At 32.5% G+C, this 21,086-nt stretch overlaps 1 protein-coding gene across 3 annotated transcripts in view; it reads left to right on the top strand.

Moving 5' to 3' along the window:
- ERGIC2 (ERGIC and golgi 2) overlaps nucleotides 1–21,086 on the top strand; it is a 35,545-nt gene that overhangs the window by 4,873 nt on the left and 9,586 nt on the right. Inside the window, exons 2-9 of one of the 3 annotated variants that reach the window (XM_033116798.1) lie at nucleotides 2,770–2,825; nucleotides 3,825–3,964; nucleotides 5,657–5,765; nucleotides 7,615–7,661; nucleotides 8,916–8,986; nucleotides 13,875–13,915; nucleotides 17,741–17,842; nucleotides 18,801–18,896. In XM_033116798.1, the coding sequence (XP_032972689.1) occupies nucleotides 3,859–3,964; nucleotides 5,657–5,765; nucleotides 7,615–7,661; nucleotides 8,916–8,986; nucleotides 13,875–13,915; nucleotides 17,741–17,842; nucleotides 18,801–18,896 (572 nt within the window). In that variant the 5' untranslated portion in view covers nucleotides 2,770–2,825; nucleotides 3,825–3,858. Of the gene's footprint in view, nucleotides 1–2,207; nucleotides 2,273–2,769; nucleotides 2,826–3,824; nucleotides 3,965–5,656; nucleotides 5,766–7,614; nucleotides 7,662–8,915; nucleotides 8,987–13,874; nucleotides 13,916–17,740; nucleotides 17,843–18,800; nucleotides 18,897–21,086 lie in introns of all 3 variants that reach the window. The other 2 variants (XM_033116800.1, XM_033116797.1) reach the window with 2 other exon arrangements.

Genomic DNA, 21,086 nt, shown 5'->3' with positions numbered 1-21,086 from the left:
TATGAAAGTTAGGCTATAATTCTGTGGAGTACATGTGGTGATGGTGGTGATGGTGATGATGGTGATGATGGTGATTAGATAGACTTGAAAAGGGGAGAGATGGCTGAGAAATCATGATAAAACTATGCTACTTTGTTACCTTGTGAGTCTCAGAGATGAAGTAAGGATTTAAAGGGCATTACCACCAGTAGAAAGTCAAGTTTCATAGAGAAATAGGTAAGAGGATTTCTTTTAGAAAAGCTAGGAGTTGTTGGGTAACTTGTTCATATCAGAATGCTGGCTTTATGGAATAGAGTGGTAAATATTGGAGTAGAATGAGTTTTTTCGGTGTAGGTTAGTGTTGAACTAACAGAAACAGGACAGGAGTAGCAGCAGAGTGGCAAGGTTCTCCATCCTAGAACAGTAATCATGGAAAATAGGAATGGAAGAAGCTAGAGGCAAAGGGGTAGTAGCCAAGTGGGCTCGACTGGCTAGACTTATGGGAGGAGTGCTGAACTGGCTGTGTGGATTGTTAGATGATTTGGAAAACTAACTAGCTGCTTGCTATATCTTTATACTTGCATAATTTTTAAAAAAAAGCATTTATGAAGCTTATAAAAATACAGAAAATTTAGGAAGTAAAATTCACAGTTTTAGTCATGTGCTCAACAATGCCGTACCTACTATGTGCCAACCACTGTTCTAGGTGCTAGAGATACTGTAGTGAACAAAATAGAAGGATCTTCTTTGTGGTTCTCATATTTCTATGTATTTACTTATCTAAGTATAACAGTTTGTTCTGATTGGAAAGCGGGGCAACCATGGGTGCATCTGCGGAAATGCCCTTCCTTCCTTCTTTGGGGAAATTTCCTACCTTCCTTCTTTTTTTCCCCTTCAACAAATATTTACCAAATGCCTGCCATGCCAGCCACTGGAGATACAAAGATCAAGTCATACATGCTTCCTTCTGTGACATTACAGTGGAGAAAACAGAAAATTAAGCAAGCAATCGGAAACAGTGTTCTAGGAGCACACGCTATAACTAGTATCTTTGAGGTCATAGAAGTTTTTTTATTTTATTTTATTGTTTACTTGAGAGAGATGTGCAGACTGAGACTTGAAGAAAAAGCAGGAGTTAGCCAAATACGGAGGTGGGGGAGCGGAGAAAGGATATTTCTGGCAGACAGAACAGCATGTTTAAGGACTAGAACGTTTTTTAGGGCGGCTGGAGTTTAGACTTTGAGGGATTGGGTTTGAAGAGATGGAAGCAAGACCTGGTTTTGAGGCTTTCGTAAACCGTGTTAGGATAGAGTCCAAACTCTTCAAATGTAATGGGAACCTATACAAAGATTGTAAAAGAAAATTTATGTGAGCAGTTTGATGTATTAGAAAGATTACTGGTTGTAGTCTAGAGAGTGAATTGAAAGACTAAAGATTGGAGGTTCTGAAAGCAGTGCAGACATATGTGGTAGCAGTTGGGACCAGGGTCCTTGTAAGGAACTTCTCAGTGGGCCTGGAAGAGAGAAAACAGATTTGAGAGAAATTTAGGAAGAGCTTAAGTCTAAGAATGTAACCGGTGTTTCTGGCTGTGCCTTTGGGTCCATGTGTCATCATTAACTAAGACAGGGACTCAGGAGAAATAGTTTCAGTAGGGTGGAGTATTCATTTTTGGACTTGTTGAGTCTGAATTGTAATGTAATAGAAGGCAAGAAGATAGCACATGTCTGCTGAGAACTTTGGACTGGGAATAAAGATTTGGGAGAAATCAGCATGTAGATGGAAATTGAAGGGATGGGAGATCACTTTGGGCAAGTGTGGAAGTTGGGAGGAAGATTTACTGCAGAATCTGAGAGGAAGAATCTGCCAAGTAAGCCAAAAGGTCTTAGAGGTAGGACGAAAATCAGGAGTATACTATCATGCCTGTTTCAAGAGACTGTTTCAAGAAGAAAAGGAAGTGATAAACTGTTTTTTCAGAGGCAAAATGAGATAAGGACTGAAAGTGTCCATTGGATTTCGTACTAAGGAAGTTGTTAATGACCTCGCTGAGAGAAATGTAGTTCAGAAGTGAGGAGGCAGTCCCGGTGATTGCATGGGGACTACTCATTCTTTGAAGTTTGCCTGTAGGTACTCAGCCAGAGATCTATAGTTGGAGTTGGACTTGACCTTTAGTGGAGAGTTCTGTTTTAAAGATAAGAGGATTGAACATATTTAATATTTAACTCCAATAGGAAAGAATGGATAGAAATTGAAAGATTGAAGAAGGATCAGTCTTGGTGCAGTTACGACTAAGCAGGTACAGAAAATAAATGATATTCTCTCAACTGAACACATTTAAAGAGCAGGAGCATGGCTTAGGCCTAACACACGCTCAGAAGCTCAATTTACCAATGAGAATGCCAGTTCCATAACTGTCCTGGGGATGTCGTATGTTTTGTCTACATGTTCTTTTTTTTCCTTAGGAAAACCATATACAAGAGAAGCAAAATTATAATCTGAACATCACTTTGTGAGCATGGAGTCAGCCAAGGGGGTTAGTTGGATGCTTATAATGGCAAGTGGAACCAATCTGTTATTGCATCCAACTTCACTTGAGGGCAGTCGCTCCCTCATGGACCGATTGGTGTGCCCCTGGTTGGGTCTGCTTTCTATTGGACAGTGTGCATGATGGCTGCCAGTTTTACTCTCCGACTCTCCTTTCTTCTCTAGGAATGCCCTTTTTCAGCCTCTGCTTTCTGTATTAATTTAATCCTACCATTGGATTTTAGACGAGTCTTTCTGCTTTTTTTCTAGAGACAGTCTTCGTCTTTTCATGGCTTCTGCAACCATTTGATTTATTCTGCTATTAGGTATTGATTTTATTAATACAACTGATTTCTGGTAATGCTTTATAATATCACCTATCGCATTTATAGAAATGAGTCATAAAAATTATATAAATACTTGAAAATTCAGTTATTTTTATGGCTTGTAATGCATTTTAGATGTAGTTGGCATGCTGATCAAAAAGAATAGCAAGCAGTCAATTTTTAAATATGATTTTATTGTAAAAATAGATAATTTGTTAAGTCTAGCCTTTTGTAACGAAGACAATTAAAATCTCCCCATGGTCTACTTTGAACACTTTTGTGTGTAGACTTTCAATTTGTTTCTTTGAATATCATTTCCTCTGGACCCATATGGCCTTCTAGTCATCTCTTAATGTATTATGAGTATTTTCTTAGGTCATTAAATGTTTTCCTTTATAAGATTTTCAGTGTTTACATAGATTAGAACTTTTAATCCAACATATTTGTATATTGGATACCAGAAGTTTTTTTCTATCTTTACTATTTTAAAATAACAATGTGAAAAATATCCCTTTAATCAGATTTTTGTGCACAACCCTGATTATTGCCTTAAGATACATTCCTAAAATAGGAATTTACTTAGTCAAAAGTGGAGTGGTGAATATTTATATTCTTATTAGCAATGTATGAGCATGTTTATATACTTCATTGTCATTTATTAGTGGGAATGTATTATTTTTATATATTTGTAAATTTAATAGGAGAAAAATTATTTCTTATTTTAATTTGTATATTTAAATATTATGAATGTGATTGACTTTCTTTTCACTTTGTTTTTGCTATTTAATGTATTAGTATTTGTTTGTGTAAATTGCCTTTCATTAGTACTTTTTGTCAGGGTGGGAGTGGAGAAAAGGAGAGCTGTAAATAAGTGTTAAGCTCTTTTTTTCCTCAAAGAAGAATGAAAATGTTGTTTCAAGGATATGTGTCAATTATCTAAAAATAAAAGAGAGCTATTCTCTTTTTAGAGGATTCATTTATTTATTGTTTATTTCTTAGCATGACTATATGAAAAAATAAGGTTTTCCTGAAGATGAGGCGACTGAATCGGAAAAAAACCTTAAGTTTGGTTAAAGAGTTGGATGCCTTTCCAAAAGTTCCTGACAGCTATGTAGAGACTTCAGCCAGTGGGGGTACAGGTGAGTATCAATTCAAATTAAAACTCCTTCACTAAGTTCAACTTCTGAGTGCTCCAATCAACAGCATGCAGAAATGTAGCCACGAGGAAGAACTAATCAATGAATTGTGCAGTGAATTTGTAACCGGTCTGTCCTCATTTCACACTGTTTGTCCTAATTTTATTATATATATTCTCTTTGGCATCTAATTCAGTGCAGTCTGTGCATTTAGCAGTGTTTATTAAAACATTCCTGAAAAAAATAATCCAATTTTACTGTTTTGGTGCTGTTGAGTTATGTATAATTATATTAATAAGATCATTACCTATAAATAGAATGAAACTTGGAAGATGTTATTTAATGATGTGAAACTGCTTCAGTCCTATTTGGTTAAGAATAAATCAATTTAGACATTACAATAAAAATTATTAAGTTTCACATTACTGGAGACTTTGGAAGCGGACTGTCTGGATTTAAGTCCCACCTCTTCCCCTTCCTAACTGCTTGACTTTGAGGAAGTTAATCAATCTGTCTGCTTTAGTTTCTTCTTCCATGAAATGGGGATGACATTTACCTAGTAGGGATGCTGTAGTGATTAAGTAAGTTAATATTTATAAAGTGTTTAGAGCAATCATATTAAGGCACTCTGATAATTTTAATCTCATGTAAAATAGTTTCCTGTTGCTCTCCTTTTAAAAATTGTTTTAATTATGTTTTTCTTGTCTGTTTCATTTCTTAGTTTCTCTAATAGCCTTCACCACTATGGCTTTATTAACCATAATGGAATTTTCAGTGTATCAAGATACTTGGTAGAGATAGAAGTATTTGTTAAATAGAATAAATAAATAATGAAATATATAAGAATATTATGCAACTATAACAATATTTACTATTATTTCTTTCCCTATTAAATGCTAATAAAATAATGTTTCACATAAGATTGACATTTCATTTGGTAAAATATGTACGAAGTTGCTTCCTATTTCTGATCTCTTGTGCTTAAATTTTGTTAACAAAAATAGTGCAAGTTCTTGTGCAGAAGCCATTTTAAGTGTGTTTTACATAGTACATGATAGTTCTTTCCTTTTTGTCAGACCTTTGATTTGCTTTTTTAAATGAAATGATATGTTTAGGGGATTCAAAGTAGATAAGAGATGAGAGTTTTATTAGCAATTTGGAGATGTTATTTGAGTTTCTGGCACACAGATTGTTGTGGCTTCTCACTTCCCAGTATCTAAGAAAAGAGGCTTTTTTTGGGGGAGGGGGTTGCAGGCCTGGATGCATTTTAAATTATGAGGGGACTACGTTCAAATTTGTATTGTAAAACTTATGCTTACTTTGATTATTATATGTGACACTATTATATATAAGAAAGTAAAAGTTTTGAGGCTTCTAAAAGTTTGGCAAATTTTTTTTAGTGAGAGATGTCCTTAACATTGAAGAAATAAAATGCTTTGTCAATAGTATAAATGTTTGTGTTCATTTTTGTGTTCATCTCCTTTTTTGAGCTGTTTTAGGGGAATAAAGCCTATAATGAACATTTTAAGGAAAACCTTTTATAGTATTCATTTACGTGGCAATCATATTAAGGCACTCTTTGATAATTTTAATCTCATGTAAAATAGTTTCCTGTTGCTCTCCTTTTAAAAATTGTTTTAATTATGTTTTAAAAATTGTTTAATTATTGTTTTTCTTGTCTGTTTCATTTCTTAGTTTCTCTAATAGCCTTCACCACTATGGCTTTATTAACCATAATGGAATTTTCAGTGTATCAAGATACATGGATGAAGTATGAATATGAAGTAGATAAGGATTTTTCTAGGTAACTTTTTTTTTCTTGAAATACCTTTAGATAGTGTTATAAAGATAAATTGTTATAAAGATAACATACCTTTTATAAAAAAGTCTAACCTTTTATATTTAGTTCTGAAGGAATAGTTCTGATAAGTTCTTATCAATTGCATGCCTTGGGTGAAACATTTTAGAATCTTTTGAATACTGGTTAAATTGAAAAAAGGAGGTTCTCTGATTTAATATACCCTAGTTTAAAAAGGTTAGGAAAACATAATGTTTTTTCTTAGATGTTGAAATGGTGGGAATTGGTTAATGTTTTGAAACTGTTCACTCTTTAGATTTTGAAATAGCTTACTGTGTGAGTTGGAAAATAAATTGTCTAAAGATACATTGTATATGCCTATAGCTTGATTTTTATAGATTGTATCTAAATTAAATTGCAATGTAAATAACATCACTTAAAACTTTGAAGACGTAGTTTAATTAGGACACAAATTATACTTTATTTTTGTTATTTGGATTTTTTTAATTGATTGAAAATAACAGATTTATAATATTAAGATTGTACTAGATAGGGGAGACATTTACTTCTCCATTCCAGTTCCAGCTCTGCCATTTACTAGCTGTGTGACGTTAGGGAAGTTACTAAATCTATATCTGTATGTGCTTCAGTTTCCTTTTCTGTTAAATGGGGATAATAATTACATTACCTTCATGTTGTTAATAAGAAGTAAGTCAACATTTGTAAATTGCTGTGTAACCTTCAGTAAGTCACACAACTGACTTCTTTTGGGCTTCAGTTTCTCCATTATAACTTGAGTATTCCTGATGACATTAATTTTCAAGGACTATATTGTTTTTCTTATTTTGTTTGCTTTTAGCACCAATGAAGTACTTTTTATTTTTTCCAAATGCAGTCTTATGTAGTTCACCACGTAAGCGTAGTGGGGATGCCTGTCTACTTGGTCTTATCCTCTGGTTCCTGGGCCTAAACTCCAGTTATTTGGAGCACAGCTTGAACTCTAGACAACTAACTCTAAAACTCTGCGAAGCTCTAAAAATCTATAATTCCTATTGAAATCAGATGCAAATTATTAGAGTAAAAAAAGTTTTGATAGGAAGCACTGGACAACACTGGTTTTACTCATTGTTATTCATGGTGCTTAATTAATTCTAATATTTCAAAGTTAATTCTGTTTGAACTCATCATTAGAAAATAAAGCATTGGGTGAGCCTTTTCAAAAGACCTTGCAAAACTTTAAACATAAGAGGGTTTTTTTTTGCTGGCAATTCGGTTGCAATTTCCGGAGTCACACAGGCCTCGTCTCCAGTATGCCATTTCAATGGTTATGCGATCTTAAGCCAGGCATTTACACTGCCCTGACCACCACTGGCTTATCTACAAAACTGTGAAGCAGGCCCCTATATAGGTCCATGGTAAAGAATAAAGAAGATAATACTCGTAGGGAATCAGGCATAATGCTTGATGTATGGTATTTATTTGATAAATAGAGGCGATAGACTTGCAATTCCTAACTCTTGATTTTGGAAGTTTTAAAGGAATATTCTTCATAAGGTTTATGTAAACAAAGTTTAAGACTTGTTTGCTGAGTTGCTTAGCATTATTAATTGTAGAGCTGCCATTATTAAATTAAAGGGTACTGTGTTAAAACCCTATGAAATCAGAAAGGCCTTTGGAATGATTGCAAATTAGAATTTTAATATGCCTTTGTTTTGGTCATAAGAAATGCTTTCCACGATCTGATTGACATATTTTATTCTTCTTGAAATCCAAGTTTTTCATAGATCGATTGAATTATGTTTCTCATTTTTGTTGATTAATGGGTAGGTACTAATGTTTCCTTTTTGTCTTTTAGCAAATTGAGAATCAATATAGATATTACTGTTGCCATGAAGTGTCAGTGTGAGTACACCTTTAACTTGATGAATCCATATGTAGTTATAGTTTAAACAATTGCTAGTGAAAAGTAAAAAAGTTGTGCTTCAACTTTTTCATTTATGATGCTATTGCAGTGTTATTTAATAATAGAAGTTGTTTTTCTCCCCAGCTTATTATATTTTTTAAATTTCTTCTCCATAAAGAGATTTAACTTTCACATTAGTATAATTAAAGTAAAAGAAATTGAAAGAATTTTTGTGAATCAGAGTTTTAGGTTAGGTATACCCTTTATTTCTTTCTTGTCTGGAGTACTAGTTTTTATACCCATTTTCCACAAATGTATCCTGTTTCATTCTCTCAGTTTACTTACCACCCTCTACTTTTATTCTTGCATATTAAAATGCAGATCCAAGTCTTTTAAGTTAATAGTGATGTTACCCTTTTCTATTTTCTTCACTAGCTTCACTTGACTATATTGGTAGAAGTGAAAAAAATGTAATATGCCAGATAGTGTTTGAATTAGTATTGTTCTCAAAAATAAGAATGCCTTTGCATGAAAGTTATCTTTTCAATTACTGCCTGAAAAGTAGAGACCAAGAATTCAGTAGTTCAGACAATATTTTTTAGTGTAGTAGTAGTATTCAATTATGGAAATTAATTTCTGGGAGGTTTAGTCTCAGAACAACCTTACATCTCTTTTCCTTTTCCATTTCCTTTTCCTTATGTCAATGGTTTTAAGAGAAAAGGAATACTTTGTATCTAAATTATGAGCTAGTGTTAATGCTGAATATGCCATATTTTACCTTGTTTTAGATGTTTCAATACCATTAAACTTATAGTCTTTTTGGAATAAGCTTTTTCCATGTGTTGATTTTTAAAATGTCGTTAGTAGCTTTGCCTTAAGATTTCTTTTAATCTCTAAAAATAATAGTTGTAATTAATATTTTGGTTAGCAGCCAGTTAGTACTTGTGATAGGTTCTTGCCAATTTTTTTAAAGCTCTTCAGTTCACTAAAGTTTATGCTTTTTACCATGAGATTCTGAGTCATCTTTTTACTGAGCAAGAAGTAGAAAAAGCATTATTAATTTTTGTAATAATTGCTATCAAAATATAATGCTACTTTTTAAACTTTTGAACAAGTAAGCAATATAAGAAAGTGAGTTTTCTATTAGTCATCTTAATTTGTTAGTTTATATCAGATATAGTATGACAGCATAGAATGTAAAACTTCTAATATTTTTTAATCTTTTTTTTTAAACTTCCAATTTTTTTATGTAGATGTTGGAGCAGATGTATTGGATTTAGCAGAAACAATGGTTGCATCTGCAGATGGTCTAGTTTATGAACCAGTAAGTTTTATTTATATGTTTTTTTAATAATATTGTTTGAGAAGTGGTCCCCTTGAAGATAGTTTTGATATTAGCTTTTAGTTTTGTCCCAGCTAGTTTTTAAAATATATTTTCTTAATTGAAAAGTAATCTACATTCTTCGTAAAAGTTAGTTTGTGTCTAATACAAATCCTTAAGATAACCATTGTTAGCATTTTGAATAAGGCTTGCTGTCTGTTTTATAACCTTGCTGTCTGTTTTATAACCTTGTTCTTACTTTATACTTTTTGTTAATGCTTTATAATAGTTTCTTTTTTTTTTCCTTCAGTTGCTATAGTGATTGAAATTTTTTCTTTCCTCTAATGATTTGGAAATTTTGTGTTTTATTTGTATTCTATTTTTACCATATCTAAGTCTTTAAAAATGTTTGAGTTGAATTTCTCTTATACTTAAGAATGAAGCAGTATCTAAGGGGAGAAATTTCATATACATTTGCTTCCTTCTCTCTCTTACACCTTCCATTTCCCAAAGATAGTGAAATACTGATTCTCTTATTGTTTTCATAGCACAAATTGTATTTAATATAATTGATTTATCAGAAAACGGCATCACATTACAGGGGCAGGTATGGCATTACAAGGGCTGATGATAACAAGTCATGACCAGAAAACTAGCCCAAAAGAAACTATAAAGAATAAAGCATGGAACTCCCAGCTACTTGGAGTTGCTGGCTGCTCTGTTGGCATTGTGGTACTTACGTTTACCATGCATTCTTGAGTTCTTTTGTTTGCCAGTGACCGTTACAAACTCTTCTGTAAGCAAAATTGCAAAATGAAAACTAAAGATGATGGAGGAGAATTAGAAGTAACTGAATGTGTGGAGGTAAAAAAGGAAACTCTTAGGTCAGTTTTGATACAAAATTATTTTTAGCTTGCATTAACAAAATACTACATCCCTTTTGATACATACTTTTTAAATAGAAATTTCTAAAGAAAGAGTAACTTTGTTATTGCCTCTCTTCTCTACTTCTAACTCCTGTATTCCCACTCAAAAAATTGATTTCACAATGTAATTTTTTATGAGGTTAGGTACCTTACAAATTCAGGTACCATGTTACTGCGTATTAAACTGTTACGGGGAAATTTAGATCTAGACAATTATTATTAGGCACTTTAACATTTGTATTACATTTCATACTATTTTAAGAATACTTATTCAACTTTACCTCTATGTGTTATTGTTTCCATTCTCTAACATTCCTAGGTCCTTTATTTTTGTCTTTTTGAGTCTTACCAGCAAGAATATGTGGCTTATGTTTATGAACTCTAGCGTGATTGCCTATGTCATTCTGTTCTTTATACATTAAGCTTGGTTGAGAATAGAATTCTTGCTTTATGGTGTTTTGCATTCAAAACTTCGTAGATGTTCCTTCATTGTCTTCTGGCACAATTATTTTTTTCCTTCGTAGTTAACATGTTTACTTTATCTGCTTGAACGCTTTTTTTCTTTTACTTTTCAAATTCAAATATTTATCCTGTATATCCACTTTAGGTTTTTTGGTCTTTGGTGATCTTAATTTTTCAAATCTTTTTAGCTTGTTGGTTGTAATAATGTTCAAAGCAATGCTTTTACCTCTGCTTTTTGAAATTATCATATGATGTTGAATTTGGGGGAGTGGTTCTCAATATCTTTCGCAGTTCTTACATTAGATGCGTATTTTGAACTTTGCCTCTGAATTCTGGGAGATTGGCTTGATCCAGCAAGATCAATCTTCTTTTTAGTGCCTTCATTATGTTTTAAAATTCAGTGATTATATTTTCCACCTCCAATATATCACAGATCATTCCTTTTTTTTCTTTCTGTCTTCATAATGCTAAATCTCATTGGGAAATAATCAGAAAAACTTAACATTTTTGTTCTTCTCTTTAGAATGGTATCATAGAGGAAAATTAGCCATAGTACCTCATATTGACCAGTTCCTTAAATTAATGAATCTTTTAATGTATCCGTTGATTGATTGATTGATTGATTGAGTTTCTTATTTATCTTTAGAATGGGGAAATGAGTGGCCTATTAAATGAGTGGGAGTTAGAATAGAGTCTCATGTCAATTCCTGTCTCCTTTCTTGTTTTTGTCAGACCTAGATCAGAACAGGCTGTATAGGTAAGCTATACGATGTTTCTAAGTCAAATCAGAGCATCACATGGGTTTGAAAAGGAAGGAGGAAGTCACAAATGGGTCCAGGATGGCTGAGTGGTTTCACCAGGGTACCCCAAATTTCTTTTTCTGTATTTGCTTTGAGAGGATAAATTTAGCTAGCATAACGCTTTAACTGGTATGACTCTTCATTAGCAGCCAGCTGTGGCAATATTGTTGCTTAATTTAGAGTACTGCGCAGGCCATATATAAGCTGGGAAATAACATTGCTGTGGAATGCCCTCACCATGTGGTCTGTGGCACTTGGCTGAGCTCTTAAAAGTGTCCCTGGGATGGAGACTGCCTCATTGTCACACCTCTCCCTATCTTTTATCACCTGTTTCCTCTGTTCCTCGGAATTGGGGATTTTACTTACTGCCTACGTGGACTTTTTTGTTCCATGAAATAAATTCTGTGTTGGGTTCTTTTCTCAGTTAAGTAGTCTCCCTTGTCTTGTATAAGTTCTTAAAAATTTCCAGCAAGTTGATGCTAATTTAGAATGATTTAAAATGATGATATAGATTGTGTCCTAATTTTTATATTTCTGTAGACATTGTGAGAATTTGGTTTTGAGGAGACTTAATTGTCTTGAACTTATCTTTAAAATTTATTTATGCTTTCTCTAGCATTCTCTTCATATTCTGAGTGTCTGTCTTTCCACTCTTTTCTTTACGTGTGTTAAGTCCCCGATTATGTTTATGTGTATTTTTTCTGGATGGTTTGTGTCTCTAGCTAGATTTTTAAGCTCCTGAGAAGCATTAACTTTCTTCTTTCTTCTTTAAAGTTCACAAAATGTAAAGCATGCTGTCTTGTAGGGATTAGGCATTAATGAATATGTTAGAATTATGTAATTGACAAGATCGTTGATTATTCCATTGTGAACAGTTTCTGCCATCTCTTCCAATCTTTTGTGGAATAGGAAAGTTTTATTTAAATTTAACTGTTATGTAATTAAAGGTCATGTCTTAGCTAGAAAGTTAGGAACTTAAAAATACTTAATTTTATACTTTTTATCAATAATTTTTAAAATGTTTAACAATGTTCCTGATAAGTGTTCATTTCCTTGTCCTTATTTATATAAAAATATTTAAGTAATATAAAATATTAAGTATATTTAATATAATAAATATATTATTAGCAGTATAAAATTAATTAAAAGATAATTTTACTTGTTTTCACATTCTCACTTTTGTTGCTTTAATATGCACTCTGAATATTAAAACTTAACCCTAATAACTTCGTTTCCAAACCGTGATCTTAGAATATTTTGTGATAGTCACTATTTTGCTATTTGCTATTATATTACATTGCTATTTATTTATTTAAGTAAAAGAATTATTTTTTAAAATATAGGAAAGTGAGGAATCTGGCAGAGCTGGGTTTTTATACTGACCCTTACCATCCATGATTTTGAAAAAAGTTTTTTAACTTTTTGAGCATCTTCCTTATATGCAAAAGGAAAATAATAACAACAAACTCATAAGGTTGTTATGAAAGTTAAGTGAGATAATGAATTTAGCGTAGTGCCTAACACAAAGTAGACTACTCAGTAGTTCTTTTACGCCCTTGTGCTAAGCATTCTAAGCAATTTGAGGAAGTCAAAGGAAAAATCACCTACTGCCAATCATTTTATTCAGAAGGTAATGTGAGCTGTCACATTCAGCCTCTTCTGTGTGCCATGATGCAGTTTACAGATATTAGCATTTTCCTTGTGTGCTGTGGTGTGAAAAAGTTTGGAAAGCATGCTATAGACAAGTTAAGCAGAGGAGTAATAGAGTAATTTCATTGTAATCAAAAAGATGGGGTCAGTTTAACCTGAAGCATATTGTTTATAGAATTTACATAGACATGAGGGTCAAAATTACAGGAGAGAAAGGTTCCAGATTGGTATAATTAGATTACCAAAGGCACAGAGGTAGAACTGTTTGATAGAAGGAGGAATCCTTCTGTTTTGATGAAAGAGCAAGGATTTATAAAGACAGAGTAGTAACTTAGGGCCTGATTATAGAATTATAATTAATATTAATGAATTAAAAAGTAGAATTAATGCGCTTTGTTATGAATTGCCTTTATGAACATCAAAAGTGGACTTTTTGTTGCAAAATTAAATTGTGAGCATTGCCACAAACCATGAGAAACTTGCATATTTCCCTCTGATTCTTTAGCCAAGTCTCATTTTGAATTGATGAAGATAGTGCTTAGATAAAATTTTTTGAATTATTCTTTATTGATTAATACCTTTAAGAATTAAAGTGCCATTGTTCAGCTTATTTTTAAAAATTGTTGATTTCACCATGGTGTTATCCTGGCTGGAATATGGATTTGGAAGCTTGAACATTATACTTAAGCTGGAGATCTTTTTTTAAAAAAATACTTGTAAATGTCATGCCGGCGTTATTTAAATGATTTTAAGTCCTAACATACCATTTTGTACATATGATAGATTACCAACTTGTATTCATTCCCTTAAGTGTAGATGACTGTAATAGGAAAATATTTGTGATTAGTAAAGTTTTTTTATATTATTTTCGAGTAAAAATGTATATTTAAAATTTTTTAGGTTGACTTATGGATAATTAAATGTAAATCATGAATAGATGTTTTTAATAACACTATAAATTTGTTTCGTGTTCAAAGATAATTAAAGAAAAATTATGACATAAAAGCCAAGACAAGTTGATAATGCTAGTGATTATGTTTTCCTTTATTTCAGGTAATATTTGATCTTTCACCACGGCAAAAAGAGTGGCAGAGGTAATAAGTAAACAAAGTATTGTGGTCCATAGAAATCTAGATCACATTTTGTCTATTTTGTCTATAGTGAATTATTCGTAGATTAGCGTACTTCTCTAGGCATTTTTTAAATGAAATATTAGCAGAATATAGTATATAGTATAATCCTTATATTTTCAAAAATGTTATCAGATCTTAGGAAAGTCATGTATAAATATTATCTCTAGTATACTTTGAATCATGAACACACTTAGTTTTCATTTAAAATTTTATTAACTATTTAAAAATTTTAAAAAGCAACATATGATCATTGTTTAAAATTCAGTTTGAATTTTGAAGGCTATGAATTGAGGATACAGAAAGGATATAAAGTAAAAGTAAAAGTAAACACCCTCTCATCATTCCATAAACTAGTACTTCTGACTAGTGATAATAACCAGTTAAATTTCTTGTGTAGCCTTCTAGGAGTTTTCAGTTCATATATAATTTTCTGTACTTTTGTATGTTTATGTTATTTTTTCCTAATACAAATAGAATCATTCCATACATTTGTTCTATAGTTGGCTTTTTTTCATCTAATGTGATATTTTGTACATCTTCCCATTTCAGTACATATAGTAGTAGTCCATTTTATGTATAAACTATAGTTTATTGGATTGTTATTGATGGGTATTTAGATTACTTGTAAGATTCTAGTATTAAACGTAAGGCTTAATGAAAATTCTTGAACCTGATTTCTTACATACTTTTTGTGTGGTGTGTGTGTGTGTGTGTGTGTAGTTTCTAGAAATAGAATTTCTCTTCCAGAGGATATTTAATTAACTTATTGATAAGTTCTTCATCACAAGGAAACAAATTTTAACTATGAGAGGTGATGATTGTTTGCTAAACTTACTGTGGTAATCATTTTGCAATAGATACGTATGTTAAATCATATGTTGTGCACCTTTAAACTTATACAATGTTATATGTTAATTATATCTCAATAAACTGGAAATAATTTTGGTAGATAATGCCAAATAGCTTACCAAAATAGTTTCATTTATGCTCCAAAACTGTATGAGAGTACTTGTTTCTATACACCCTCTCCAACAGTGGGTATAACAAGATTTTTTTTTTTGCCAATTTGATGGGTAAAAAATGTTTTAATTAGTATTTCTTTATGAATCAGTTGAATGTCTTTATGGTTTTTTTTCCATTTGTACATTTTTTATGAAATTGCCTGTTCATACTATTCTGTTTTGCATGGTTATTGATTTTTTTTCTTAATAACTGTAAAGAATCCTTTGTATATTAAGGAAACTAGTCCTGTGTTTTATGTGATTCTCTCACCCCCGCTACCATAGTGTTTTTTTTTTTTTCTTTTTGGTTCTAGGCTGTGTCTTATGTTTAGAAAGGCTTGACCTAATTTAAGATTATTACAAAAAAATATTTTTTACCCATCTTTTAAAACAATTTTCTTTCTAGTCCAAAAGTATGTTTCAAAGTATATTTTTAATTTCCAGTTTTACCATTTGGGGAGATGTTGAAATTAAAGTTGAAATCTAACATAATCAAACGAAAGAACTGAGTGTCAGATGTCTGTGGGTTTCTAGTGCTTTTAGTAGAAAGCTATCTGGAGGGGAAATGAGTTACTTTAATCTACACATATTAAAGTGAGAAGTCACCTTTCATCTGGAATTTTATTCTGTGTTCAAAACTAGTAATAAGTGGGAGAGAGATTGTGTTTTTACTATTAAAATGTTAGACTTTTTCCATCATAGTAGAGTTCTCTATGTACCTTCATATGTAGAACATAAGCTTGGATATTTATTGGTATAGTTGAGGTAGAAGTTAAACACACACACACACACACACACACACACACACTCATTCACTCTCACACACTCCCCTACATACAGTTTGATGTCATCAACCTCTTTTTCCCACTGCCTAGCAGAAAAGGTTGAACTCTGGAAATATAAGACATACAAAAATATGAAGCTTTCAGGTTCTGCTAGCATTATATACAAAAATTTTAAGTCTTTAGATGTGTAAATCTGAACATGGTAGGTACCTGGCATCTTGAAGCTCTAGAGAATGGGTTCTCCTTCTAAACAAATATTCTTGAATGGACTAGAGATATCCAAGGCCTAACATTCCAGAATAATGTACTTGCCATGCTCTTTACCTTTAGAATTTGTTTAAAGAGATTTAAGTTTTCTCTCAATTGATGTTCTGCTTTCTTAAAATATTTGACATCCTAATTAATCTCTCTCCAGTAGTAGTAAATCTCAAGCCTTTCTGATTTCTGTTTTTTATTTCTAGATTTATTTTGAACTAAATTTAGAGTCTAAAAATGACTTGTTATTTTAAATAGATCTTTTTACCAGTGTTTTTAGTGGATGGTACATACGTTTTATCTCACTTGCATTTCTAGAAAATGTTTGTATCATTATTGTGGGATGTGAAGTGTTATCAGGTTTACATTTGCTTCCTTTTGTAAGTGCCTGTATTTGTTCATAGTCTTTTCCAAGTTATTTAAATATCCATTTAAAGACTTTGTTTTTTAGAGTAGTTTTTGGTTCACAGCAAAATTGAGCGAAAAGTAGAGTTCCCAAATACCCTCTTCCCCACACATGCACAGCCCCCACCGTTATCAACATCTGACAGTGTAGTGCTACATTTCATACAGTCTTTGAACCTACATTGACATGTCATTATCACCCAAAGTGCATTGTTTACATTAGGGTTCGCTCTAAACAGTCAACGAGTTTTGCCTAATGATGTATAATGATGTGTACATTTTAGTACATGTAGTCCTATAGTACCCACTATAGTATCTGTAGAATAGTTTTGCTGCCCGAAAAGTCCTCTGTTTGGTCTATTCATTCCTCCTTCCTCTCTGTGTATAATTTTTGTACTGTCTAAGTTTGAACTTTAATAAAGATGACTTGGATCATTAGTTAAAGATACAGAATTAAAGGAGGTAAAATAGGATTATATCTAAAGGTACAAAGTTATTGCTAAAAATGGTAAGAGATAATATGGCCCAATGGTAGAAGTGCTTGAGGAAAAGCTTTTATTCTTGGTTTTGTTGTTTGGAATAAGTAATTTCGTGAGTTATTGTGAACATAAGCATTTTGTTAAAAAATATTTAAGCAACTAATCTTTATGTCTAGGCATTTTTAAAAAGTATTTAAACATGGATTCTCAAATGTCTACTTTGTTCTTTATAATCCAATGTCTTAAATGATGATATTGTTTTTAAAAATTATAGGTAGAGTAGAATATTTTATTTAGAATAGTCTTGTCATAGAATAACATTCAGGTTTTTTTTGGAAAAGTAAACACCAGGTAATATTAAATGGCACTGTGGTTGGTTTGTCATGAGAACTAGATACTTGTACTGTGGGTTTGTACCCCAGTAGTCTCCCATTTTAAGTCTATGAGATCTATTATGTGACCCCTTATTCTTATTTTTTGTGTTTCTATAACGCTTTATTCAATGCCTGACAAAAAGTAAGGATTTCCTAATTGTTGCATGCGTGCATGAAAGATGAATTTAGACATTCAGATGAGCAAACGCTGCTTACGGTGACTGAGAATGCACATCCGTCATTGATGGAATCAGACAGGCTTATTATGGAGCCCAGTTGTGACACCTATGGCCACCCTACCTCACTTTTCCTGCTTTCAAGGAAAATGACCAAAGAAAACTTGGTACTTTATTTTAGAAAAAATCCTTTTATAATAAATGTATGTCTTAGCTAAGTCAGCTAACCATTATTATTTTAAAAAGAGGATTGGCTTTCATTGTATACTCTCCTGTGTTTATAAACTATTGTTTGTTTGTGTTATATTTAGGATGCTGCAGCTGATTCAGAGTAGACTGCAAGAAGAACATTCACTTCAAGATGTGATATTTAAAAGTGCTTTTAAAAGTTCATCAACAGCACTTCCACCAAGGTGAGATTTATATTTTATATGCCCAACTATTTAGTATGAATTTACTTTGACTTAATTTTGTTACTGACTTAGTTCTCGAATCTCACATTTCTTAGAGAAAATATAATCATTCTTTATGATAAAGATGTGTTCTTACTCTTAAATTTATAACCTGTGATATTGATCAAGATTAGCACAAATAAAATTACAGCTGATCATTGCACAACGTAGATTTGAACTATGCAGGTCTACTTAAACACAGATTTTTTTCAGTAACTCCTTGTACTGTTTTCTATCTGTGGTTGGGAGTCCACAGATGACGAGGGCTGATTGTACGCAGTGATCTACACCATTTTATATATAAAATTGTATTAGGTTTTAAGAACAGATTAATTGGACTTTTAATTATGTATAAATTTTGATTAGGAATTTTGTGTTTTTATTTTTTTCTCTTTCATAAATTAGAATAACTGATATTTGGAAACACTATAATCATGAAAAATGATCATTTAAATTTAAAACTCTATAAAGGTTTTACATTTGCTTAGGAAGAAAATGTCATTGCTATTTGAACTTAGATGGCATGTCCTTCGCTTTCCTCAGTTTTATTCCCATCCTCCCCTGCCCTTTAAAGTGCCAAAAAACAGATAATGAAAGCATGTCTTTGTTGGACTAATTCTTTATTTTTCATCTTTTTTCTATTATTGGACTTAGTCCTCTGGTTAGATTTGAAGAATCGTGGAATTTTAGATTTGTGTAAATATAATATATGATTATGTAACTTTTTTCATTTTGTAGATGTTTGCTTTTTTATAAATGTACAGACTTCAAAAAATTGTGCCTCTACATATGACATTTATAACATTACCTAAAAATTGATTTGTAGGGCTTTTGTTTCCCTCTACTAAATGTTTTCACCATGAAATGGTGACTACATTGAATGTACTGTAAGCAATTCTAACATATCTTGTTGTAATAGGGAAGACGATACATCACAGCCTCCAGATGCTTGCAGAATTCATGGTCATCTCTATGTCAATAAAGTAGCAGGGAATTTTCACATAACTGTGGGCAAGTATGTTCTTTTCACCTACTGAAAATACTTTAGACAAGTTGGGAGCTTGGTTAAAAGTAAATTCTTTGCTGATCGGATAATATATTACTAACTTCTAAAGGACTGCTTAAAGTGTTGTGTATCTGTATTTTTGATGTCTTGAGACTGATGTTCGGGGCTTTAATCTCAGGATAGAGAAGACTACTAACTTTAAAAACTACTTCAAAACAAAAGTTAAACAGTCATGCCATATTTTGTATATTAAAGTAAATGAGCTAAAGGGTAGATAGGAATTAAATTCTACTTGCCAAGTTTTAGTACCCATACAGCTCATCTAGACATTTCATTAATTTACGCATTTTGTTGGATGGTATTAGGTTTTTGTTTCGTTTTTCCATTTGGCAGTCATCATCAAAATGGAATCCCTAGCTAATCTGAGACAAGTATTTTGATGTAGTTAGATATTTGTAGTATATGGGATAAAGTTAAATTAGGTAAAGGTTAAGGAAAAATGTTAGACCACCTACATTCACAAACAGTACCCAGCTCAGAAACTGTTACACAATAAACACTTGGTAAATTTCTGTGTGAATGAATAGATTCTCTGATCCGCCTTCCCTCTCTCCTTGACTCTCTTCTTTCCTTTCATCCATCTTGAGTTGCAGAGCTGAACAATTCTTCATTGTAAAAGACATTTTTTGAGTACCGCTATGCGCAAAGTTCCATGCTAGATACTAAGGGTGAAATGAAAAAAGAAAGCGTTTTTCGTCCTTATGGTCTTATTCCATGAGAGAATCTAAACTTTAAACAGTGAATTACACTAATGATTATTTAATTATAATAGTATTGAAGCTATAAAGGAGATGTATGGCTGATAAGAAACTATATAAGAAGGTACCTGACCTACTCTGCAAGTCAGCACAGGCTTTATTGTGGAAAATCTTAATCGTGTCGAAACTAGTGAATGATTAGGAATTTTATATATAAAGGAGAGAAGTACATCCAGGCTGAGGGAAAGGTTACAGAGCTTGAAAGACAATGGCTGGAGATTGTATGTGTGTGTGTGTGTGTGTGTGTGTGTGGGTGTGTGGGTGTGTGTGTGTGTAGGTGTGTAGAGAGAGAGAGGGAATTAGACTTTTATGCAAAATGACTTCAGTGTCCACAGTGATCAGATCAAAACATTTATATGTCTTCATGGTCCCATTCTTCTTAACATGCATTGCTTGTTTTGTTACTGTTGCCAGCACCCATTCTCCCCATCCTTAACCTAGGATCTTTAGAATTTCTTGGTATCATACAAGCAAATAATAATTGGCTCAAAGCTCAAAGAAATTTAGAAGAGTTTATTGCACCTTTGGATACAAAACAATATCCTACTCCAAAACCAACTGAAGGAGGGAAACTTTGACATATACTGTATGAGCCGCCATAGTATGGCCTTTGTTCCTAGTTTTACTTCTCTCTTCATGTGAGAACTCATACTAGCAGTCAGAGAGGCCAGATGGAAAAGCATTTGGTTTGTATCTTGTCCTTATCGCCTCAGATAGCCTATAAACCCACTCCTCATTTTTTTGTTACTAGGTTTGTCAAGTTCAGTTTTGATCTTTTTGAAGATCTCACATTACCTCTCAGGCACAACACCATTCTCAACTGTCTTATAAAGGAGAAATTAAAAGAACTTGATTTATAACCTCATAATATTCATTTCAATATGCAAATCCTTGAGCATGAGTTCATGAGATAAGGTAATGAAGAAGTCAGATGCTTGCTACTTGCATGTAGAATCATTAGGTATCCAACAGTTGTAAATGCAGACTGAAACAGATGTATTGGCCGCTCAGATATCCTGAATGATACTTCTGTTGAGGAAGTGGTATTCTGAAATAGTGAACAACTCTTTGTAATACTGTGAACAACACAAAAGACAACATTCCCTCTGTTTCCTGGGAACTTCAGTATATATTGCAACTATACCAAAGTACTTTGTATAGCTAAATGGAATTAAGTTCTAGGCTCAGATCATTTCTACATAGGTTTTTCACCTACGCAAATGCCACTTAGAGTGTTTGGAAGTCATGCAAGATGAGGAATGATATTTTTTTGTGTGAAACTGTCATTGCGTTGTAGGATGCTGTGCTTCCCTGGCTGCTAGCCACTAAATGCCAACAGCCACTCTTCCGCAGCATTTGTGACAAGCAAAAATGCCTCCCC

This window comes from Rhinolophus ferrumequinum, chromosome 10 (genome assembly GCF_004115265.2).
Source record: "Rhinolophus ferrumequinum isolate MPI-CBG mRhiFer1 chromosome 10, mRhiFer1_v1.p, whole genome shotgun sequence".
Taxonomy (NCBI): domain Eukaryota; kingdom Metazoa; phylum Chordata; class Mammalia; order Chiroptera; family Rhinolophidae; genus Rhinolophus; species Rhinolophus ferrumequinum.
This window is presented reverse-complemented; position numbering and strand designations above follow the sequence as displayed.